The sequence below is a fragment of the Emys orbicularis genome, chromosome 10 (assembly GCF_028017835.1).
Source record: "Emys orbicularis isolate rEmyOrb1 chromosome 10, rEmyOrb1.hap1, whole genome shotgun sequence".
Classification (NCBI taxonomy): domain Eukaryota; kingdom Metazoa; phylum Chordata; order Testudines; family Emydidae; genus Emys; species Emys orbicularis.
The window spans coordinates 51,569,690-51,593,955 of NC_088692.1; the positions used below are offsets into that span (position 1 = coordinate 51,569,690).

General features: G+C 47.4%; 1 protein-coding gene and 1 pseudogene across 1 annotated transcript; both read right to left on the bottom strand.

The window, feature by feature from the left end:
• SCAMP5 (secretory carrier membrane protein 5) lies at positions 1-19,204 on the bottom strand. Its single transcript, XM_065411683.1, has 7 exons — positions 19,121-19,204; positions 12,482-12,548; positions 11,909-12,037; positions 7,887-8,043; positions 4,906-5,007; positions 4,095-4,212; positions 1-2,136 (listed from the first exon to the last, which is right to left on the bottom strand). The coding sequence occupies exons 2-7, from the start codon at positions 12,486-12,488 to the stop codon at positions 1,942-1,944; spliced, it is 708 nt and encodes a 235-aa protein (XP_065267755.1). The 5' UTR covers positions 12,489-12,548; positions 19,121-19,204; the 3' UTR covers positions 1-1,941.
• LOC135885066 (paired amphipathic helix protein Sin3a-like) overlaps positions 16,306-24,266 on the bottom strand; it is a 27,756-nt pseudogene continuing 19,795 nt past the window's right edge.

Genomic DNA, 24,266 nt, shown 5'->3' on the forward strand with positions numbered 1-24,266 from the left:
TGTTTGTGTTACTGCTTGTTTTAATAGCTTGTCTTTCTTACAATAAATACAGAAGGCGAAATAATCACTGTTAATTTGTACATTCTCAACCAGGGGACTAACAGACCACAAGGTTTGGTAGAATACATTTTAGACTAGCTATAATTAATTGCACAATATTTAAAATCTGATTAAGTATATAATAGGCTCAGTGAAGGCTTCCTTTCCTCCATAAGATATATACATTTTTATCATACCTTTATTTCACAGCCTTGTCAAAAGACAACTGGCTGCTGCAGAATTATTTAAGTTGCATCCTTAAAAAGGAAACTTCTTTATTCTTGGTTGGCTTTGCTGGAAAAAAATCATTCATATTGGCATAATTCTTGCATATATATTTCATATACAGACATTATTAGACAGCTAAGAGATGGGGTTTTGATGGCCTGAAAAGCAGGGCAACTAGAAAACTAATAAGCTGTGGAATGTTGGGTTGCTAAATTACAGGACCACCATTTGCCTGCTACATGTTTAAGACTTTGGGGAGCATTGATCAGGGAAGAAAGGAGACACTTGATCAAAGGGGCCAGATTAGATTAAATTTGAACTAATTTCTGATTATGGTTTGGAGAAAATCTGGCCTCCCTACTTAAAGTGCATTCAAAGTCTAAAATGTCTCTCTCTAAAAATAAGCATATTTCACCCCTATTCCTTCCCAGTAACATCCATTTTCTTTTAACCGCCAGGGCCGTAAATTCCAGCCAGGATCTGCAATTGAAGTTGTTGTTTTCTTCTGCATTTTGTATCAGCAAATGTGCAGTGCAAGTTTAGTTGACCACTGCACTGACAAAGTGCATGACATCTGAATCCAACTCGCTCTCCCCTAGCTGTATGGGGTTTTCAGGGCCAACAGGAGTAAACACTTCTTGGACATTAAGGTTGGGATTTGCAAGCAAGCCTGATCCCACTGAATTTCAAGGGAAGTTGGGCACTTCATTCCCTTAGGCTCTGGTTTTCAAAGGAGCCTAACACCAGCAGATGATAATTTATAGGGCCAAATTCTGTTCACACTATTTACAACATAAGCAATACCATTGAAGCAATGTGTCTAGTAACAAGATTTGGCCCTTACTATGCCGAAGAGTAGATCTGTTGAAAAACACAGCGCCAATTTTACAATCACTTTTCCCCACCGGAACACCTTAAAAATATATGGCTCAGAGCATGGAACTCAGTCCGGAGCTTCTGGAATGTACCAAAGTTTCACACTAATGGGAAGGTCCGCTACAATTCAACAGGGCAAATTCCCAGCATTGCCTTGGGGCTCTTGCTGTACAGTTACACACCAATACTGTATTCCTCACAATACATCGAAGAATAAATTATTACAACACCATGTGTTAGGAGAACCTGTTTTCTCTGAACCTAGGAGGGAGGATATGGACTGGCTTCAGAGAATTTAAGTGCTAAATCAGCTAGTAACCTGCTACAAGAAAAAGGAGAATTCCTGGGATTGGATAAACTGGTACCAGTCCTCGCTAGAGGCTGCCACTACTAACCACACATTAGCAACTGGAAGTATTAGCCACTGGAACTCCCAAGTTGTCAGGGATCTTCAGTTTTGCTCTTGACATTTTAGTGAGCTTGTTGGTTTTTTTTTTTTTTTGCTGATGTTATAAACATACACCTATCACCACAGTAATTTAAAAATCACCACCGTACACTACTTCACGGGGGAACACAAGCACACAGTTACTACTGCACAGCACAAGTGTCCTGCAGGTCAACTCACAGCTTCTTCAAAATGAGAAAAGAGAATCAGAAAAAAACAAACAAAAAATACCCTGTTCTAGAGTAGAGGGAAAAATCAAGTATCTTACACTTCCCTTGTTGAAATGCTTACACAGACTTGGCTCAGCAGTATTCTCCCTCTCTCCCACCCCTCAGGACAGAGTCTTCTGATCACATCTCATTGGAATAGGTGTAGTTAGGGGTGGCAGAATACGGTGTTTCATGCTGCATCGTGGCCCCTTGTGCAGCACCGACTGCCGCATTGTGCGCTGCCTGTTGTACATGCGGGTTCTTCCAAGCTCCCGTGGTCCACTCTTCTTGCGCTTTGCTGAAACTCCCTCCGCTGCCCCGGTAAAATTTATGCACCTGTGTGGGGCAGAGGTAGAGAGAAAAGAGATCACTGATTCACACAGGCAAGCCCCCAACTATTTTTTTAATTATCTGGCTAGCCTGACAGAACCTAACGCAAAGTGTCCGATCCCGAGAGGTGCTGAGCACTTGCAGCTCCCATTGACTTCATGGGCAGTTACAAGTGCTCAACCCCTCAGAATCAGGACTGAAACCGACAGATGTTGGAATGACAGCCCTGGAGACTGGGATGCTCCATGCAACAACCCTGGCAGTGCAACAATTCTGACCAAAGAGGCTCAACCCTGACCTAATGGGACCCGCTCTGATGGGTGAAAGCAGTTCATCCTCCATCTCCATTTAGTTTTTGTGCTCTACCTAGACTGCCAACAAGAGAAGCAAATTGACCTGTTGGGATGGTAGTTCATGATGTGGGCAACTGTCTCACTACTGTTTCTAGTGAACCATCAATTCAACGCACATATGCCACCGATCAATCATTGATTGGTCACTATAGATTGGTACAGACAACCTACCCTATTACAAGTCTTCCCCAGAGTCATTCAGTCCAGGGCTTTGGAGCGGAGCTGGAGCACGGAGCAGCTCCAGAGCAGTGGAGCTGCAGGATTTTGCCTGGAGCTGGAGCAGAGCCGGAGCACAGCTCCAAAGCCCTGATTCAGTCCCCTCTATATCCATATTCCTAAGGCAGGAAACAGGATAGACGGAAAGTTGCATTTCATCAGACACCCAGGGCCGGTGCAAGGAAGTTTCGCGCCCTAGGCGAAACTTCCACCTTGCGCCCCCACCCCCCAGCCCTGCGGCAGCTCCCCGACCCCCCCTTCGCCCTGAGGCGCCCCCCCCCCCGGGGAGCCGTGCACCAGCTCTCCACCCCAGCTCACCTCTGCTCCGCCTCCTCCCCGAGCACACTGCCCCCACTCTAATTCTCCTCCCCTCCCAGGCTTGCGGCGCCAAACAGCCGATTGGCGCCACAAGCCTGGGAGGCGGGAGAAGTGGAGCGGCCGCTGCGCTGGGAGAGGGAGTCTGAGCCACACGTGTCAGCGCGCCGCCGGCAGCCCAGCCCAGGAACGCTGTAAAAAAAAAATTGGGGGCACCGCTTTTTGGCACCCCCAAATCTTGGTGCCCTAGGCAACCGCCTAGTTTGCCTTAATGGTAGCACCGGCCCTGCAGACACCTTTCACAAACACCTACCTCATTTTCTAACCTCAAGAGCCCCCACCCAACTTGCTAACCTCAGAGAATGCATGTCTGTGCTTTGGGGGATTAGAGAAGTTGTAATTAAGACTGAGCAACCCACACATCAAAGACAGGAAAAAAATAAGGTGAAGGCTTTAAAGAGCTCGTTCCTAGCTCTAAACCATAAAGATCACCATCAAGGAACCAATCACAGGGCAGCGGACCTCTGTAAGTGAGAACGAAGTCCAGGAACAGGAGAAACGGAAAGTTTGGGGCTTTAGTGAAGACTTGAGTTTGATTTATTTTAGATTCTTGCTAAACTTTTTAAAAATTCTAAACATTACTTACCGTACCCAAGAATTTCTCAAGGGAGCCCAATCAATCAACTTTCTTATTTAAGTCATTCTTGCTCAGCTTCTAGTATGAGCTGAGCAATAAGAGTACTTCTCTGTTTTTTTTTAAATTCAGCAGCCCACAACCTGCATCTTGCCAGAGCCTAAGGGAACTCAAACATCAAGGGTCAAGTCCTGTCCTAGATCTGACAGCACTAGATATGGAGAGGTTCTCAGTTTGACAAAAGCAGTTGTTTCAGCCCTAAATGCAACAGTGGCACCAGAAATTGTGAACAAAGGGTTGCTCCTAACAGAACAAAGGATGCAAAGTACCCAGTGGAGCTCTCTCTAGAAACACCATGAAGCAATGAACATCCCAGCTTGGATCTCCTCCCCAGAAGACCACCCAGAAAATGTCACAATTTCTGGTCTCTAATCCAGCACTCATACCATACTGAGGGCAATGAAGGAGAAGACTGCCACGACTGTAAACATGATGGTGGGGATAAGCATCACCACAGCTGCACCCACGTTGGTCCCAAAGAAGGATATTGCTGCAATCCAGCCACTGCAGGGAGATGAAAAAGGGTTCTGGTTAAACAACGGCATTGTTGCAGCCATGCATATCCAGTAGCTATGTTTTTTTTCCCCATTGGCTTTGTATGCTGCAAGTGGCAAACCTCACTCTAAAATGATTCTTCTCCCAAACCCTTCAGTATCTTGGATGACCCTTTCCCTGGCTGACAAAAGATAATGCTAAGCCATTCCTGAAACCAACAAGCACCCTAAGGGCCTCCCCAATGCCTCCTAAAAGAACTAGATAAGTTCATGGAGGATAGGTCCATCAATGGCTATTAGCCAGGATGGGCAGGGATAGTGTCCCTAGCCTCTGTTTGTTAGAAGCTGGGAATGGGCGACAAGAAACAGATCACTGGATGTTACCTGTTCTGTTCATTCCCTCTGGGGTACCTGGCATTGGCCACTGTCAGAAGACAGGATACTGGGCTAGATGGACCTTTGGTCTGATCCAGTATGGTTGTTCTTATGTTCTACCTCCTTTCTCCGCCACATCACATCCTTCATCACCCTTCTCCTCCCACTCCACTAATACACTCCTTCCATACTCCCACTTCCACCCACTCGATGTCCTGAACTAGCTGAGCCAGGGGACTCTGGAATTTTTTTCTTCCTCCATCCTAACAGGAGTCAGCTGTGCCTAGCACCTGAAGAGAAGAAAGGTTGAACGTGACAAATTCCTTACCAGACTCCCCAGCCAGGGATCCCCACTGCCTGGATAATGCTGATCACCAGCTGGGCCATGAAGGTGAAGAAGAAAGCCATGAAGCTGAAAGAACTGTCTGTCCTACAAGAGAAACAATTTATCATCCTCCTCCTCCTCACTGCTACCCGTGTCTCAATCGGTACTCAAGCTGCACTCCGAATGGCAGCAAGGAAGCTCTCGTCATCCTGAACACCCAATATCTCTGCCACCAGCTCAGCTAAACAATCCCTTTTATTCCAGCAGAGATTTTTTTTGCCATGATGCGGTGGATGAGAATGGGAACGGATGGTCCAGTGTGAACAAGAGCTGCCCTCAAAGAATAGTCAGGATAGTGACATCACAGCATAAGGAAGGAGAAAGGAAAATGAGGGGCTCAAGCTGGGCAAACGGGTGTCAGAGAGCAGAGCTTCTCCAAGGCTCTATGGCTATGTCTACACAGGAATAAAAAAATCTGTGACTGGCCTGACTCGGGCTTGTGGGGCTCTTGGGCTGAAAAATCTGCTGTGTAGGCATTTGGGTTCAGGCTGGAGCCAGAGCTCTGGGACCCTGCAAGGGGTGGACGGTCCCAGAGCTGGGGCTCCAGCTGGAGCCCTAACATCCACACAGTGCTTTTTAACCCCACAGCCTGAGCTCAATGAGCCTGAATCAGTTGACCTGGGCCTGCTGCAGGTCTTTTATCCCTGTGTAGACGTACCCTATTTAGCTACTTACATAGTCCTAATTACCATATTATTAGAGCACCTCATAGTTAGCAGATTTTATCATCAACACCCCTGTGAAGCAGTGAATTTGCAGCTAGGAAATGGACAAAGTCACACCAATCTGTGTCTGACTGGGGAATTGAACCCAGCTCTCCTGAGTCCATGTGCAGTGCCCTATCCACTGGACCATCCTTCCTCCTCGCAAGCAGGGTGGACCAAAAAATCCATTTTTTTAATTTAATTTTTTTATTTTGTTATTTAAATTAAAAATAAACCTGTTTAAAGAAATCGGTTAAGGCCTAAAATTATTATAAGCTCTTAAAACATTTAAATAAAAAACAACTAAGCTAAATCCATAAACCTGTATCAAAAAACTGAGTTAAAGGCTGTTTTTCTGTATTAAGAAAGAATCAGGGGGAAAACATATAGCTTCTGAGGTCAAGCTTTATAAATATGGCACAAAGGTCATGTACTGTATTAAGGGCTTGTTTTGTTTAATAAAAATTAATTTTATATGCTGTTCCGAGTGCTACATTCAATTCCAGTTACCATCACAATGCAGCTTGACACAAATCATAAGCAAAAAGTAAATTATCTGGCAAATATACAATATACTGTTCACCAGTTTCTAAGATACTAAAATATACAATGAATAAATCTGAAAATATTAAGCTATATAACTGCTTAAATACATGTATATAGTTATAGCATACCCTCCTAGGTAGCAAAAAAGACGTACCGAAACTAATGTAAAGCACTATTTAGTTGTAAGTGAACATGCTTTAATGGTTATACCAACCAATGAGAATGCACCTCTCTTCAGAAAATGACTGAAGTGCAAATGGAAAAGTTGATTAAAATCGATTATTTAACTCAAGGCATTCCACTTGGTGATTTAAAATCGCCTTGATTTAAATCAGTCCACCCTGCTCTCAAGTAGGGAACTAATGAAGCATTCAGCAAACTGCAGGGGACTGGTAGAATAGTGTACTTTACATTTGGTGATGCATGGATTGCTCTAATTTGCACACATAACCAACACAAATACATGCTCTCCACCCCCAAAAGGTTTGTAAAAGGAGTCTCTAGTAGAAAGAAAATATTCACCCCCAAAAATAAAAATCAGATCTCCCCCGCAAGCTGGGACTGCAGAGAACTGAGTTTCTGGAGCTAGTGTGTTGTCTAGGACAAACAGAGGTCCACAGAGCCACATTTCTTGAGGTAATGGGATAGTTGGATACCCAACAACTAATCTAAACTGCCATCGTTCCATTGACTTCAATGGACCTTTGCAGCTTTAGACCAGCTGAGGATCTGTCTTCGGGTTTCCTGAGAATGAATCTGAGCTTCTAGTGCCAGGAAAAAGGAATTTGTAAGAACCTCAACTTCCAATACCTCTTCCCTCATGCTTTTGCGTCATGGCCCAATGAGACTTGAAAGTCAAAGCATGAACCTTAGAATTAAAGGCCCTGATTCAGCAAGATACACAAGCATGTTCCTACATTCTGTTGACTTCACCGGGACAAATCATATGCTTAAAATTAAGCGGGCGCTTAAGTACATTGCTAAATCAGAGCCAGAGGAGGAGCTGTTTAGCTGCTCTCCCTCCTCTATCTCTCGGGACTGTAGAACCCTTTGGTTATTGACTCAATGCAGAGGATTCTAGAGTCAGAGAAGCGTGCTGTAAACACTAAGATTGCTGGTACCCTGTAGTTCTTAGCTGGAACGAGGGGGCTGTGATGTTAGGAAGAAGCACTTGCAACTCATCTAAATATTGACCTATTTTCCCATCTCCAGTTCTAGTATCAGAGAAGGGCTGTCAGAGTTTCTCTGATCCCCAAGGCATCTCTCTTCAGGAGCCTCCACATTCTGCAGCAAAAGCACAGAGTCTGTCAACTTGGACAGGAACAGCTGGAATGTATCCATTCATTATGCACTGTACCTGTGGACTCTGGTCCAAGTTACCATGTGATAGAACACAGCATTCAAAGTTTTCTGTTCACATACACTTCCCAATCTCCCATGACTCACTGTCAAGAACCCCACTCAGAGGGAAAATATATATTTGATATAGTAGTCTTTATGGAGAGCTGAGATCTTAATCCTGAACATCCAAGATTTCAAGGTGGGAAAGTAAAGTTAAAGGTAGGAAGGGAAGGGAGGGATTCCCAAATAGAGGTGACCCAGTCTAAGCATTGGTTAGTCATGAGAAGAAAGGGGAAAGACAGTGAGAAGCTGTGCCCAGCTGTGACCACTTACTTGAAGGCTTTGTAAATAGGTCTAAACCAGCAGACATAGGAGCAGGGTGTAAAGAGAAGGAGCCAGAGAATTGCCAGTCCAAAATTAACAGCTCCACCGCCTCCAATCAGCCATGCGAGGCAGCCAATCAGATTCACTGCCAAGGTGATGCTGTTCACTGCAAACATATATACACACAGACACACAGAGGGAGCAAAATAGCACACGGCAAGAAAGTAAGCTGTGACTGAAGGGACCCTTCAGGTGGCTACGTCCATGGGGTTCAGAAATGTTCAGGCAGGTTTAATCCAAGGGTGGGGTTTTGTCTTCAGTTTTTATCATCTTTCTCCCCTCTATAATTTTCACAATTAGTCTTTCCATGCCCACCAGGCTCCCTGGGGCAATGGTTCCAAGCTAGCCGGAGCAGGCTGGCATCAATGAATCATGGCCCAATTGTGGCTCCCCTCCATATGTCACCCATTACAGGTGGTGAGAGTTTGGGGGCGGCGGAAAGGTACAATAATCTACGAGTGAGAGTAACTGAAACACAATTAATTTCTCTCTTGCCACCAAAGGATGGAAATGAGAAAACTAAAGGAAGCTCCTCACTTGCCACCAGCAATGGCTTCACTAAAGGGAGTGCGCTCCCAGGCAAGTTGGACCAAGTAGCCAAGCTGCCTTTCCCAGGACAAATCTGCTTGAGCCATTGAACACCAACTGACCGATTCTGAGAACTGAAGTCACAAGTTCCTGATGGTCTATGGCACGTCCAGATCAGTTCAACAGGAAAAATATTTCTCCAATAAGATACTAGGAGGCTAAGTGATACAGGCCTACTACAATGAAGGGAAGCCTACCAGAGACTAGACAATGCAGAGGAGAATCTGTCATCTGCACTTCTGTGCCTCAGAACTTCAGGATGAATCTTTGTTCCAATCAGAATTAATGCCCACCAAGCAATGTAATGGAGCAGCCAGCTGGGATGCTTCGCTGTACGAGATGAAAATGTTCAGCCAACCCAGTGATCTGACGGGCAGGGCATCCACATGTGCATTACATCATGCAGCACTCAAGGATGTCCCATCACTGTCTGAGCCCTCCCCCCAGCCCCCGCTTTTTCCCCCCCCAGGGGACGTTTTGGACTCCTTTCTGACATGTCTTCTCCCCAGGGGACAGGCTCACCTAAAGGGTCTCCTTGGACAGCAAGTTAATAGAAACAATCTCAGCAAGTTCAACAGAGATGTGGTGTTTGTGCTTTTGCTTTTCAAGGCTCAAGAACAAAAAGGGGCCTATTAAATACAAGTGTAATGAGTGCAGCCAAATCAGGGATGGGGCGTCAAAGTGATTGTACACCTCCCTCCTGGCACCCAGCAAAATACATTTAACAGAATAATTTGTCAGTGTCACTACAACAGCCTCCCTGAATGAGGAAGGGGAAAGCTAGCGCAGCTCCAGACTCCTAGCAGCACACAGAACCAATGCTGAAAACTGGGCAAGTCAGCAGGGTGGGAAGTCCACTGGAGGAGACAGATGCATGAGTTAAAAGCATAAACACCCAGTCCCTTTGGTGCTGATTCAGCTCCTTCTAACCTGCACTTGGAGCACACACCACTCCCCAGGGAAGGTTGCTTCAATGCAATACTCCATTTTGCTTTCAATGTTCAGAGAGAACACCTGATAAGGAACAGAGGTCATCTTAAAGGCAGAGGGTGCCCGGTGCCTGCTCCCACAGACCCTGTATGTGCCATCCAATCACCCAGCAGCATCCCCCCCTCCCAAGGAGGAGGATGGAAATGTTCATTAACAGCTCCTCCTCTCCCTGCTTCCATCCTACCCCATCTCAGAACGTCTACCTAAAAAAAACATCTGCACTGTCCTGGTTTACATAGCAGCAAACTCACCAGTAAAGCTTCAGAAACAGAATGTGGGGAGGGGAGGGACATGGGCAGGGCCGTCCCTAGCTATTCTGGGGCCCTACGCAGCCCCCCCCGCAGGGGGTGGGTGGGGCTGGTTTGGGGGGACAGGGGGAACCACCCCCCAGCAGTCACTGGCGGCGCAGCTGGAGCTGGGTTGCTGCACTTCCCTCCGCCAGTGAGTGCAGGCCCAGCCCTGCTTCAGTCCTCAGGGGAGTGGGGGTGGGGCTGGGGCAGAGAAGGGTGGGAAGAGGCAGAGGCCATGGGGAAGAGGCGGGGCAGGGGTTGGAGCAGCACACAGTGGCACAGGGCACCAGGAAATTTGGTACCCCGAATTTCCTGGTGCCCTACGCAGCTGCGTACTTTGCGTATGGGTCGGGACGGCCCTGGACACTGGTGGAACAATCTTCCATCTCATTTTAAAAAAGGGTAGTGACTTCAGTCACTAGGACTGTCACTGCTACACAGAAGTCCTCGATTTAGGCACAGGTCAGGTGGAGTAGCCATGCAAGCTTCTCCACCAGGAGTGCTGTAACCTCAAACTGGAGGGATCTCCTCTGGGAACAAGTTTAGTTTCCAAGGGCCATTCAATCCTTGGCTTCTCCTCCGGGCTAGCCAGTAAAGGGGTCAAATCATGCCAAATGCAGTGGTGGTTTCTCAGACGTGGATTTCTGATTAAACTTTCCCCACATAACCCAATTTGCTCGGGCAGTTGTGACACTGACTCTCAGCACTGGCTGGATTTCCTAAGCAAGTGTATATCCTGGGGAAATTTACTCACTTAGCTGCACTCTGTTTAGTAAAGTTACATGAACTGTGCACTCTTGCTACACTGAATGCCCTTGGGGTCAGGATACCCGGAGCAAAGAGATGGCAAGCTCCACACCAGGCTTCAGAAGGGGGAAAAATACACCTGAAGGAAGAGCAGCCCAAAGGGGGTGTAAAACCTATCCTCTTCCCCTCATAGGGAAGCCTGCCACTCTGTCTGCTTTACTTGTCCACAGGTCAAACTAGTAGATGGTCCCTATGCAAGGGAAATCGATTCCAGCAGCCAGCTAGTTGCATCAGTGGCATTAGGAACTACCCAAGGGACCACAGCTTGGGGGAGAGCACATCACTCAGCAGCTGCAGAAGGGGCAGGTGAGGTTTGGCTCTGAGGAAAGCCTCAAGCGCCTGCACCCTGGGGAGCAGGGTACTGCAGAGATTACACTTTTTGGCTGGGCGAAAGCGACCGCTCACTGCATCAGAGGCCCTGTACTCAGTAATTTAAAGTGGCATTTCAGCTTCAGAGGCAGCCATGCGGCTTTGGGCTGGATGTGGAATTTGCAAACTGGGAAATGGGGGAGTAGTGACCTAAAAACACAAAGCTGGAGGACAGCTCCACGTCTTCCACCTCAATCTGGCTCAGATTCCTGATTCAGGAGGGCCCTGGCAGGATTTGCAGAAACCTTGCATGGGTTTTTTGGCAGGGGAGAGCCCAAGCACAGATATCGCTGCAATTAAATACTTGGAAGTGTGCTGGTGGGGCCTACATTTCCCAAGTGACGAGCCCTCTGGCTGAGGGAGCCTGACAGGGAGAAAATCAGAGCAGTAAATCCTTCAGCAAAGAGAGACTCATTGGCTGATCTGTTCCACCTTAGGGCAGGCTCTGTGAGGGAGCAGAGTTCATGAGTGGTCTCTAGTTTGTGAAGTGCACGTGATCACCTAGAGGGTGGGAGAGGACACCCTGAGACGAGTTCTAGGGCTGGCTCCAGCAGAGTTAAAGCTAGAGATGAGCTCAAGCCTTCCAGAAAATCAGACCCCAATTGGAACCTAAACTCTGTGACTGGGGCCTCTTTATAATGGCCCAACCCAGAACCCCACTCCCCAAATATGGAGAAGCTGAGATTTGGAGCTGAATGTCAGGACCCAGATCCCATCACTAGTTTAAACCTCTTCAGAAATACGCAAGAGACAAAAAGTCCCTAGACTCGGGGGCAGGATGATGTTTCCCTTAGTGCCACTTTGTTCTTTACACTAACACTTCTAGAGAAGAGCATTCAGAGAAGCAGGCATGAGCATTTCTCTCTCGACCCATCTGATCCCTTCCTCTCCTGCAGAGGCAGGGTGCCTGCCCCAGGGATGACTCACACATCCAGAGGTAGTAAAGGCGCTTGGCCAAGGTTCGATGCTGTGGTGGAATGTCATCATCAAAATCCTGGTAGAAACATGGCTTCAAGGGGATGAATCTTGGGAGTGGAGGAAAATTGTTCACCTTTTCTGTGACAAGAGATAAAATATGTATCACTGAACAGAGCCCAACACAAGTCTCTGTTCCTCCAAACTGATCTGATGTTGCTGATTGGTTAAAGCGCTGATCTAACCTGAGCAGTGACTTTGAAAGTAGCCTAGTGGGGTTATGTGTTTGTGTCTCACTGATTTCCAGCTCAGATTTGCTCAGTTTATAAGTAAAAAAAGATGATTTCCCCTCATTGCCAGCCTTGCAACTCAGCTTGGGCTCCGACACTCCAGCTGGGCTCTTTCTTTCCACACACAATCACCAGGAATAAAGATTATGCATGCCAAATTATACCATTTGTGACACATATGATCCCACTGAAGGTAAACTTGGTTGCAAAGGCCAATATGTTACCTTCATTAAAGCACTGAGCCCTTTAATAGAAAAACCAGTTCTACAAGATCCAGCAGAGATTTTTTCCTTACCTGCCATGGTGTCTGTCCGTCTCTACTCCGCAGCTAAGTTAGAGAACAGCTTGCACCTCTGCCAAAACTGGAAGAAATCAAGAGACAGTAACGACACTAAGGAAACAGACACCGAGAACAACAGGAAATAATGTTTCCTCTACATTCAACCACTTCCCAGGATTTACTCTGTTACCGGAAGTGCAAATGTCCTAACACCATAATCCCTCCCCACCACCCCACTGATTCAAGCCTGGGGAAATCCATGTAATCTCTTGGCATTTCTCCAATGTATATCCTTCCCAAATTAAGGGAGTAAATTTAATCCTTTCCTGCCTCCTCCTCCCCCCCCCCGCCCATCCCCCCAAAAAAAACCAACCAAAAAAAAACCAAAAACAGCTGGCTTCACTGCAACATTCCATGGGATGATCCTCAGACAGAAAGATCCCAGCTACCTTCAATCAGCATGAAAATCACCCCTGGTACGGCAAATCACCCCTTTACAGAAATAACTGGCTCCCAAGGACAGTGCTATAATAAGGCATGGTTGAATTTCCCATTGTTTATGCTATATATATCCCTTCATTTTAGGTTTTTATTTTATTTTATTTTTCCTGGGAATTTATCGGTGTTTATTATTAAAACAGGCGGAAATTGGTGCAAAAAATATTAATTTTTCTGGGTCAATATTGGGGTTTATTTTGGTCCATGGAAGAACTGGGGGAGGAAGTATTCGGTAAATTAATGCTTTGATTAACAGAATTCAATGTGGTTTGCTGCAGAACTAAAACAGAACTCAAAACATAATGCCACCTCTTAGTTTAAGAAAACAATATATCGCTAATCCCCAAATACAACTTTTTACTTGAATAAACAGTTAAAACTGTTGCAGACTTAGAACTATTAGCCTATAAATATTTACATTTAATAATTGGGCCTCACCATTTGCAGTGCACATACTCAACTGCATCCTTTTCTCCGTTTTTTTTTTTTTTTTTTTAAACTTTCGAATATTTCCTTGTGTTCTGAAACGTATTCTAATACAGATTTTAGTTTTTTTCCCCATTTTAGTGTGTCAGATCTTTAAACCATTGTCTGCTAACAGCCTGAAATGTGTACGTGGTGGGCGTGAGATTCATCAGTACGTTCAGATGCGCACGCATTTCAGAGCTTGTGTGCATACCTGTTTGTTTATTGTGTTTATCTTCTAGACTAAGGCTTTGTCTTCACTACCCGCCGATCCGGCGGGTAGCAATCGGTCTATCGGGGATCGACTTACCGCGTCTAGTGAAGACGCGGTAAAATCGATCCCTGATCGCTCTGCCGTCGACTCCGGAAATCCACCTCGGCAGGAGGCGGCAGCGGAGGCGGCGGCAGCGGTCGACTTTCCCGCGTTCTCACCGCTAGGTAAGCCGACCTAAAATACGCAACTTCAGCTACGGTATTCACGTAGCTGAAGTTGCGTATCTTAGGTCGGACCCCCGCTGTAGTGTAGACCTTGCCTAATACATAGCCTTGCTTCAACAGGCAGCTTTGCATGCACACACAGACTAATGCATTATCATAATACATATATCTCATGTTTTCCTAATAAAACAAGTTTTTTTTATATATTTGAATGACACAAAAGTAGGATGAAAAATCGGAAAAAATCATAATACTTTTTGTAAAACCCAGGATTATTAGGGATAAAAAATGGGTTAAACTGAAAATGAAGGAGTTTTTATATATATTAGACACGCATCTCTACAGTATTTATACATATACCCAGATCTATTATCCACCCCTGGGAAAGCCATTAGAGTAGCCCACTGGCTACAAAGGCCTAAAACACGTGTTTGAACTAAACAGGGGGGAGGGATAGCTCAGTGGTTTGAGTATTGGCCTGCTAAACTCAGGGTTGTGAGTTCAATCCTTGAGGGGGCCATTTAGGGAACTGGGGTAAAAAAATCTGTCTGGGGATTGGTCCTGCTTTGAGCAGGGGGTTGGACTAGATGATCTCCTGAGGTCCCTTCCAACCCTGATATTCTATGATGATGATTAAAGTGCTGGCTGCAGCCAGAAGAGTAAAAGAAGATTCAGCAATGTGGGGCAGGGAGAGGCTTAGGCCTGGTTTCCACTGTGCGGTAAATCGATCTAACTTATGCAACTTCAGTCATGTGAATAATGTAACTGAAGTCGATGTAGTTAGATCCACTTACCGCGGTGGCTACACTGCACTGTGTCGATGTCCCCGCTCCTCCCACCTCCCTTCTGGAAAGTCCTAAGCGCCACCAAACAGCTGTTTGGCATTGGGAAGCGCTGGGAGTTAGGCGGAGGAGAAGGGACGCAGTGCGTTCGGGGGGTGGGGTGGGGGTGAGGAGAGCTTGGCTGCCGGTGGAGGGGAGCTTGGCTGCCGGTGGAGTCGGCGCCTATGCCAGGCCACAGGAAATAACTCCACGGGCCGCATGCAGCCCGCGTGTTTGAGACCCCTGATCTACAACTTACTTGTATTCAGAAATTAAAGTGCTTGTGAACGTTTTTAATTTATAAAGTGCACCAAGTACAGATCAGTTCTGGGCACATGCAGAGTTTAAAAAACAATACACTGCAAAATAAATGAATAAATAATCTCAAATGCCTTACACTAGGCCCTGAAGGTCAGCAGACTTGGGTTTGGTTAGATCAACTGGGGGAGTAGGTGGGGAAGGAGGAGAAGGAATGAGAATTCTAGAGTCAAGGGCCATCCACTTAGAATGCCATGTCCCCAGGCATTTAAAGATATGGGCTGACTGCTCAAGGACCCATAGTGACCTCAGCTACTACTGCTGTGCATAGGGAAGGAGAGAGTCTCTCAGGAAATTAAGCTCCAGGGATTTTTAGATTGATAGGGCTAGGGGCACACATAGGGTATTAGAAATCAGTATCAGCACCATGAATTGCACCCAGAAGGAAGAACATTTGTCAGAACTCCGGTTTAATATATGCACCAAGGTTGCCAAATAGGTCAGTAGCCACATGGAGCATGTGTAGAGCTGTAGAGCTCTGAACTAACTGCATCACAGCTCAAATGGTCTAGCTCCCACAACGTCCTCATATGTACACCGAGAAGAAATGGGTGCGTACATACTCTTGAATAGAACCCCACTTAAGCCTGCACACGAGCCCACAAGACAGGTAAGCCACTCCTTCAAAACACCTTCTGGGATCCTTCTAGAGAGGAAAACCGGAAGCACTCGAGAGCAGTACCATCCACCCAATCCTGGCTTTCAGGCTAAACAAAACCTCAGATGATGGTCCCAAAGATAGATCTAAAAGAAGCAAGATAAACACCTACCCTTTGTCCATCACTAGGCAGAGTTTGCTCACCAACTAGGCTACAGTAGTGTCAATTGCATATCACACTACCCAAACCAAAAGCAAGATTTAGCGGATCAAGGAAATCTAAGGGACTCCAGGTGATACCAAAGCTGCACTAGCGAGATTCTTAATTGTAGCAGAGGCCTAACCACCACTCGAGTTAAACTGACACCATGCCCTCTCACAGGGAGGCATTTTTCTCAATAACAGACCTAGTACCTGTTTGATTTTACTAACCATGAGGGGCATATGTTCATCTTGTAGGTCTCTGTCTGAAGCTCTCCCAGTGTATCTCCTTGGTGAGCTTTAAAGTGATAGTGCTTAGATACTATAAAAAAATACCATAAATAGATATGTACAAATAGCACCTTATTATTAAGTCCCTGTACCAATGGCAAGCTGGACCTAAATTTTGCAGCAAGGCAGTTTCGTTGGTGGTTTCATTGAATTAAGTATGGAAATAAACAAGTCACTACCGCAGCTCCCGTATTATTTGGATAAGAAGCTCAATTGGATACCATCTCCATGTTTTCAATTTTTACCGTGCTGTCGATTTTTGCATCTACAAGAAGAGAAAAAGAGGTAGACAGAAGAAGAGATGGATTGACAACATAAAAAGGTGGACAGGAATGGACTTCGCGGAGACTCAAGCACTGACACACAATCATCAGGGGTGGAGACAACTGGTTGATTGCTCATCAATGATGGTGCCCCAATGACCAATGCGGTTATGGGAGTGATGATGAGATTTTTGCATAGAAAACAGAGAAGAGCATCACAGAATGTGCCAGGGGAAAGTGAGGTCCTGATAGCTGGTGCTTTTGGCATCCAGGAGGATGCAGAAGAAGGTCTGGCATTGGGGATAACACACACTGCCTTGGCATTTCTGCCAAGATGAGCAGCTGAGGCCTCTGACAGCATGTGCTCCAACAGGAGACACACTGGGCCTGATTTTTAAAATAGTTGAGCACACATAGCTCCACTTGCAGACAATGGGAGTTGGCGCTGCTCAGCAATTCCAAAGGATCAACTCCAAGATTGTGCCCCAAGGGTGCTCAAGTTAAGTGCCCAATCACGGATGCTCAGAAAATTAGCAAACACATTTACAAAAACCCTAGCACATAAATCTGTAAAGCCCCTTTAGTGATCAAACCCACATATGGGGCTTAAACTGACGCAAAGTCACTTTCACATAAACAAAGTCACCCAACACAACCGTCCGAACCCAGCCTACTGTCCCCCTCACCTGCACATCTAGTACAGCTATTAAGTTCATGCTCAGACAGTCAGCTTGCTGAATATTCCAGTTCCTCTGTTATTACTTGTGGTAGAAGTGCAAGTGCAGACCAGAGAGGGTCACTTTTACCAACGGGGCCTATCTAGCCCTCCAGTAAGAAAATCATTTGCACAGACAAGGTCCAATAGGTTAACTACGAGTGATGAAAAGTAAAACAAATACACGACACATATTTGGGACCAAATCCTAGCCCTACTGGAGACAATGGACATTTTGCCATTGACTTTAATTGGACCACCATTTGGCCTTCATAATAAAAGTAATGGACATTTTCTCTTTATGCAGTGAAATTCCCACTACTGCCTGCAAATCATCTGCATGCGGGCTCCACATTTCCAAGATCGGGGCCCGGTTTTTCTGTATAGTCAATGCTATACATGGAAAAGCACTCTCTGAATCTATCCTTAACATTTATCTGAAACGACTAACACCTCCAGCTCCCTAAAATGTGACACACTGGGTGGTAATAGGGTTTACACTAATTCACACTTTCCCCTTGATAGAGAAAAACATACAAGTGAGAAAAAGGACCATAAAAATAAGCAGGTACAATATCTTCTCCCACAACCCTGCCACTCATCTTCAGATGGGGACTGTGGTGGGGATTTCACTGGAATACTCAACTCCTCTCTCTCCTGTAATAGGGAGGTCTGTGGTGAGAGTCACTGGGTTATTAACCCACCTCCCACACGCAGTAGGCACAAGGCCCCAGTGTATTTCAACTGGGCAGCATTACTTCACCCGCCTACCACTTTAGGAAGGAATTTTCTCTTGCATTGTAATTGGAGCTGGGATCAAGACACAAGACTTGCATCTGGTTAGCCAATATCCCAGCATGCTAAGGCATTCAGATCTAGGGTTTTGGTTCAGCACATTATAAAAATGGGGGCCCTGGACAAAAATCAAATCCAAGTTCCAATTTCAAAACACCCCACAATATCAGGGAAGTAGGTTTTCTCTGCTTGGGCCCATCTTTCATTGCAATACACATGACAGTTACTCACTGCATGTTAATAAACAAGCCAGTTGTGCATTCCACTGATTATGTCACCTTGCAGAAGGCAATCAAGCCTTCCAAAAAAAATCCCTGCACACTCAGTGAGAGAGATATTAGGTGGTGGAAGGCTCCTTTGCACATGCAAACACACCCACGGGGGGGGGGGGGGCAGAAGGTTTCTTTGCATACACACACCTGCAAGGGTATTTTTGTTGATTTGCACGAATGTGAAAAGGTTAGTGAAAAGACCACTTGCACACATGCACAAGAGAAGTGGTGGGGGTCCCCTTTGCATGCACACACACACACAAGGTGGGGGAGACCCTGTTGAATGTGCGCACACACAGGGGAGATGGACGGCCCGTTCGCATGCGTGCTGGTGCACACATACACGGGGGGGGGGGGAAGAAGAGGGGCGGCATATTGGCAGGCATGCGCCCGCAAGAACTGGGGGCTGCACGGCCCCTTCTGGGTGCCTGAATGCACATGGGCTATGGGGGTGCAAAGCCCCTTCTGGGCACGAGCACACACACGAATTGGCGGGGCAGGGCCCCCTCTGGGCACACGTGCACACTCAGGAAGGGGGGGTGCAAAGGCCCTTTGGCACGTGCACACCCACGGGTTGGGCAGTGCAAGGCCCCCTCAAGGCACGTGCGTACCTACGGGTGGGAGGGACGCAAGGCCCCTTCTGGGCACGGGCGCGCACCCACGGGTGGGGGGGCGCAAGGCCCCTTCTGGGCACGGGCGCGCACCCATGGGCGGGTGGGGGGGCGCAAGACGCCTTGGCACGGCCGCGCACCCACGGGCGAGGGCGAAAGGCCCCTTCTGGGCACGGGCGCGCACCCACGGGTGGGGCGGAGCGCAAGGCGCCTTGGCACAGGCGCGCACACGGGGGGGTGCAGGGCCCTTGGCACGCGCACACTGGCAGCCCCCAGCCCGGCCAGCCCCGCAATGCTCGCCCAGCGGGGCTGGAGCCGCGGGGGCGCGGCTGCCGTCACTGCGAGGCTGACAGGCCCGCGGGACTCACCTCCCTGCAGCGCCCGTGCAGTGCAGAGCGTCAGGCCCCGCAGCCCTTCCCCGTCCCGGGCAGGCAGCTCCGGTTCCGCGCCCCACAGCCCCCGCCTCCTGCCGCAGCGACCACGGCTCGCGCCTGGCTCCGCCCCCTCACTGCCCCCCTCCCCGCCACGGGCGGTGCCCGCAACTCTCGCGAGAGACGGAGCAGCCTAGCGGACGCTGTCCAAAGTGCTGGGCCCGGTGGCGGCGCGGGCTCCGATCCCCACAGCCCGGGCTGGTTCCGGCGGGGCCCAGCGCGAGCGGGAGGGGACACGGGGGACCAGGCTCTAATCTCTGAGGCGGGAGGGGGCCCCCGGCGCTAGGGACACGGGGGGTACCGGGCTCTGACGGGGGCAGGAGGGACCAAGTTCTGAGGGGGGAGGAGGTACCGGTCTGTGAGGGGGGTTGGGTGCTCCGGGGGGAGGGGGGATCAGGCGCCCCAGGGAGGAGGGGGGACCAGGCTCTGAGGGGGGTCGGGTGCCCCAGGCTCCAGGGGGCAGGGAGTACCAGGCTCTGAGGGGGGTGGGGTGCCCCAGGTTCTATGGGGGCAGGAGGGACCAGGCTCTGAGGGGGGTCCAGACTCCAGGAGGGAGGGGGTACCGGGCTCTGAGAGGGGAAGGAGGGACCAGAGTCTGAGGGGGGGGGCTGGCCCTGGGGGGGGCAGGGAGCACAGAAGGGCCCACTGGTCTGTTGGTGGCAGGCTTTGAGATGGGCAGGGCAGGCTGGAGGCCCCAAAATTATACCACTACAGGATTCTCCAGTATCTTTCAGTCTGTTCAGTTTATCAAAAAGAAGACAGAGAGATTACTTGATTATAAGGTATAGATACATTCACGGGGATTGTGAAGCTTAATTCCATCACATTTATAAATGGTTTTTCAGATGAAAGGTACCATAGAAAATCAATGTATTATTATTAATAATACAAGAACTATCAAAATTATTGCAATATGTATTTAGAGTCCTCAAACGCTACAGCAACATGAATGTAACATGTAGTGTTTGCACCATTCATGTTGATTGCTGTTGCTTTTTTTTTTAATTGTTATTTGGTGTTTAATCAAACAGAGAGAAACTGCTCAGACAATAGGAACTATGACAACCCACACACACATATTCAGTGACTTTATGGAGTGCTTCCATTGGAAGTATGCAGCAGCATAATAGTTTAACTCACTTCTTCTGACAGCAGTGCAATTCCTAGGCAGAGATAAAAATAGTAGGCATGACACACAAAGTACTCATTGTGACAATCTGCACAGATCATTCCTGCCTTCTTATTGGTTGTTTTATTAGCAGGACACAGTGAAGATAACCTACTGAAGAAATAGACATAGTCAACAAGGACTTTGTTGGATAATAGCACACCATGGGAGACACATCTCCACCAGTACAGGCAATGGTGCATACTGCCTACCATTTTGCTCAAGATAGGTCAGGTGAGATCAGTTTAGTAAGAAACTGTGAAAGAAAAAACAGGATGCCACAAGAAGTTGTGCTGATGATTCAGGACATGGTGCTCTTCCTTCTGAATCAGTACCAAAATAATACCCTAGCCTGGTGTTATGAGCCACAGTGCTGTTGATTTTTCTTCCTTTCACATGAAATATAGAAGTGAAGATCTGACCATTTGTGGTCATTAAAGATCCCATTGCACTTTTTGCAAATCCAGTGTTAATCTCTATCCTGGCCAGATTCCAGCCTGGGTCTGTTGTTGTTGTTATTATTATTTCTAGATGTTCCAATCAGGATTGGTGTCCCATTTTTCAAGGTGCTATACACATATATAATGAAAACATGGTCCCTGCCCTAAAGAATTTACAATCTAACTATGTGACAAGAGGCAACAGGTGGATACAACAAACAGAGGGATGGAGTGGGGTAGGAGCACAAGGTAACAGTGACCTCTTCAGCTGAATACAGGATTCCAGTTCATTTTACAATTCACTGTTGATCTCAGTTACACTAATGTTAATATGGAGTAATTTCAGTGCAGTTACCATAGAATCATAGAATATTAGGGTTGGAAGAGACCTCAGGAGGTCATCTAGTCCAATCCCCTTCTCAAAGCAAGACCAACACCAACTAAATCATCCCAGCCAAGACTTTGTCAAAGCCGGGCCTTAAAAACCTCTAAGGATGGAGATTCCACCACCTCCCTAGGAAATCTATTCCAGTGCTTTAGCACCCTCCTAGTGAAATAGTGTTTCCTAATATCCAACCTAGATCTCCCCCACTGCAACTTGAGACCATTGCTTCTTGTTCTGTCATCTGCCACCACTGAGAAGAGCCTAGCTCCATTCTCTTCAGAACCCCCCTTCAGGTAGTTGAAGGCTGCTATCAAATCCCCCCTCACTCTTCTCTTCTGCAGACTAAATAACCCCAGTTCCCTCAGCCTCTCCTTGTAAGTCATGTGCCCCAGCCCCCTAATCATTTTCGTTGCCCTCCGCTGGACTCTCTACAATTTGTCCACATCCCTTCTGTAGTGGGGGGGACCAAAACTGGACGCAATACTCCAGGTGTGGCCTCACCAGTGTCGAATAGAGGGGAATAATCACTTCCCTCGATCTGCTGGCAATGCTCCTACTAATAGAGCCCAATATGCCGTTGGCCTTCTTGGCAAAGAGGGCACACTGCTGACTCATATCCAGCTTCTCATCCACTGTAATCCCCAGATCCTTTTCTGCAGAACTGCTGCTTAGCCAGTCGGTCCCCAGCCTGTAGCGGTGCATGGGATTCTTCCTTCCTAAGTGTAGGACTCTGCACTTGTCCTTTTTGAACTCATCAGATTTCTTTTGGCCCAATCCTCCAATTTGACTAGGTCACTCTGGACCCTATCCCTACCCTCCAGCGTATCTACCGCTCCTCCCAGCTTATGGTCATCTGCGAATTTGCTGAGGGTGCAATTAATCCCATCACCCAGATCATTAATAAAGATGTTGAACAAAAACAGCCCCAGGACCGACCCCTTGGGCACTCCACTTGATATCAGCTGCCAACTAGACATCGAGCCGTTGATCTCTACCCATTGAGCCCGACAATCTAGCCAGCTTTCTATCCACCTTATAGTCCATTCATCCATTCCATACTTTTTTAACTTGCTGGCAAGAATACTGTGGAAGACCATATCAAAAGCTTTGCTAAAGTCAAGATATATCACATCCACGGCTTTTCCCATATCCACAGAGCCAGTTATCTCATTATAGAAGGCAATCAGGTTGGTCAGGCATGACTTGCCCTTGGTAAATCCATGTTGACTGTTCCTGATCACCTTCCTCTCCTCCAAGTGCTTCAAAATGGATTCCTTGAGTATCTGCTCCGTGATTTTGCCGGGGACTGAAGTGAGGGTGACCGCTCTGTAGTTCCCTGGGTTCTCTTTCTTCCTTTTTAAAATATGGGCACTATATTTGCCTTTTTTCAATCGTCCGGGACCTCCACGAGTTTTCAAAGGTAATGGCCAATGGCTCTGCAATCACATCAGCCAACTCCCTCAGCACCCTTGGATGCATTAGATCTGTACCCAGGGACTTGTGCACCTCCAGCTTTTCTAAATAGTCCTTAACCTGTTCTTTCACTACTGAGGGCTGCTCACCTCCTCCTCATACTGTGTTGCCCAGTGCAGTAGTCTGGGAGCTGAGCTTGTCTGTGAAGACCGAGGCAAAAAAAGCATTGAGTACTTCAGCTTTTTCCACATCATCTGTTACTATGTTGCCTCCCCCGTTCAGTAAGGCTCCCACACTTTACCTGATCTTCTTCTTGTTGCTAACCTACCTGTAGAAACCCTTCTTGTTACCCTTCACATCCCTTGCTAGCTGCAACTCCAGTTGTGCCATGGCCTTGCTGATTACACCCCTGCATGCTCTAGCAATATTTTTATACTCCTCCCTAGTCATCTGTCCAAACTTCCACTTCTTGTAAGCTTCCTTTTTGAGTTTAAGCTCACTGAAGAGTTCACTGTTAAGCCAAGCTGGTTGCCTGCCATATTTGCCATTCTTTCAGGGATGGTTTGTTCCTGCGCCCTCAATAAGGCTTCTTTAAAATACAGCCAGTTCTCCTGGACTCCTTGCCCCCACATATTAGCTTCCCAGGGGATCCTGCCCATCAGTTCCCTAAGGGGAACTACTGGAACAGAGAAAGCTCTTGCTTCACCTAGTAGAAAAAGATAAGCCATTTGCAGCTCTGCTGGTGCCCACTTCTTCTCCCACTGAAGTTAATGGGAGTTTGTTACAGAAAGTGTAGAGTAGCTGTTGTTGAGTTATGATAGCAGACACCTCTGTGTTCTTGGGGAACCAGGGTGCAGTATCCAGCCTGACTCATGAAAGACACTCCCCCCCCAGCCTCTGCTTAAACCAAAACCCTTCAGAGGGGGGGGGGGAAAACTTGCAGAGAGCAGTGAAGGGTGTTGGGAGACACACCTAGACCCTTCCTGACAAGGGTGACAAGATTAAGACATCTCCATTAGCATATAGAATGGGGAGCAGAGACAACTCCCCTAGCCTCATCTGCATGAAAGATGGGACAGGAAGACATCTCAATTTGCATACAGAATGGAGAACAGAGAACTGCAATGAACTCTGGGACCAGAAAAAGCAGGGAAGCACTGCATCATGGGAATCTCTGCTCCATATGCTAATAAACCTATGTCTGCACACACCCAGCTCAGCAATTATTAGACCAATTCTAGTAATGAATCCTTAACTGATATCCAAATACTGAAGCAGCCTAGTTGCATTGTGAGCTCCCTGGAAGAAAACACCACCCATAGCCAAGGGTATGTCTACACTACGGGATTAATCTGAATTTACAGAATTCGATTTTTGGCAACTGATTGTATAAAGTCGAGTGTATGCGGCCACACTAAGCACATTAATTTGGCGGTGTGCGTCCATGTACCGAGGCTAGCATCGACTTCCGGAGCGTTGCACTGTGGGTTGCTATCCCATAGTTCCCACAGTCTCCTCTGCCCATTGGAATTCTGAGTTGAGATCCCAATGCATGATGGGGCCAAAAACACTGTTGCGGGTAGTTCTGGGTACATCCTCACCCTCCCTCCGGGAAAGCAACGGCAGACAACCTTTTCGCGCCTTTTTCCTGGGTGAACAGTGCAGACACCATACCGC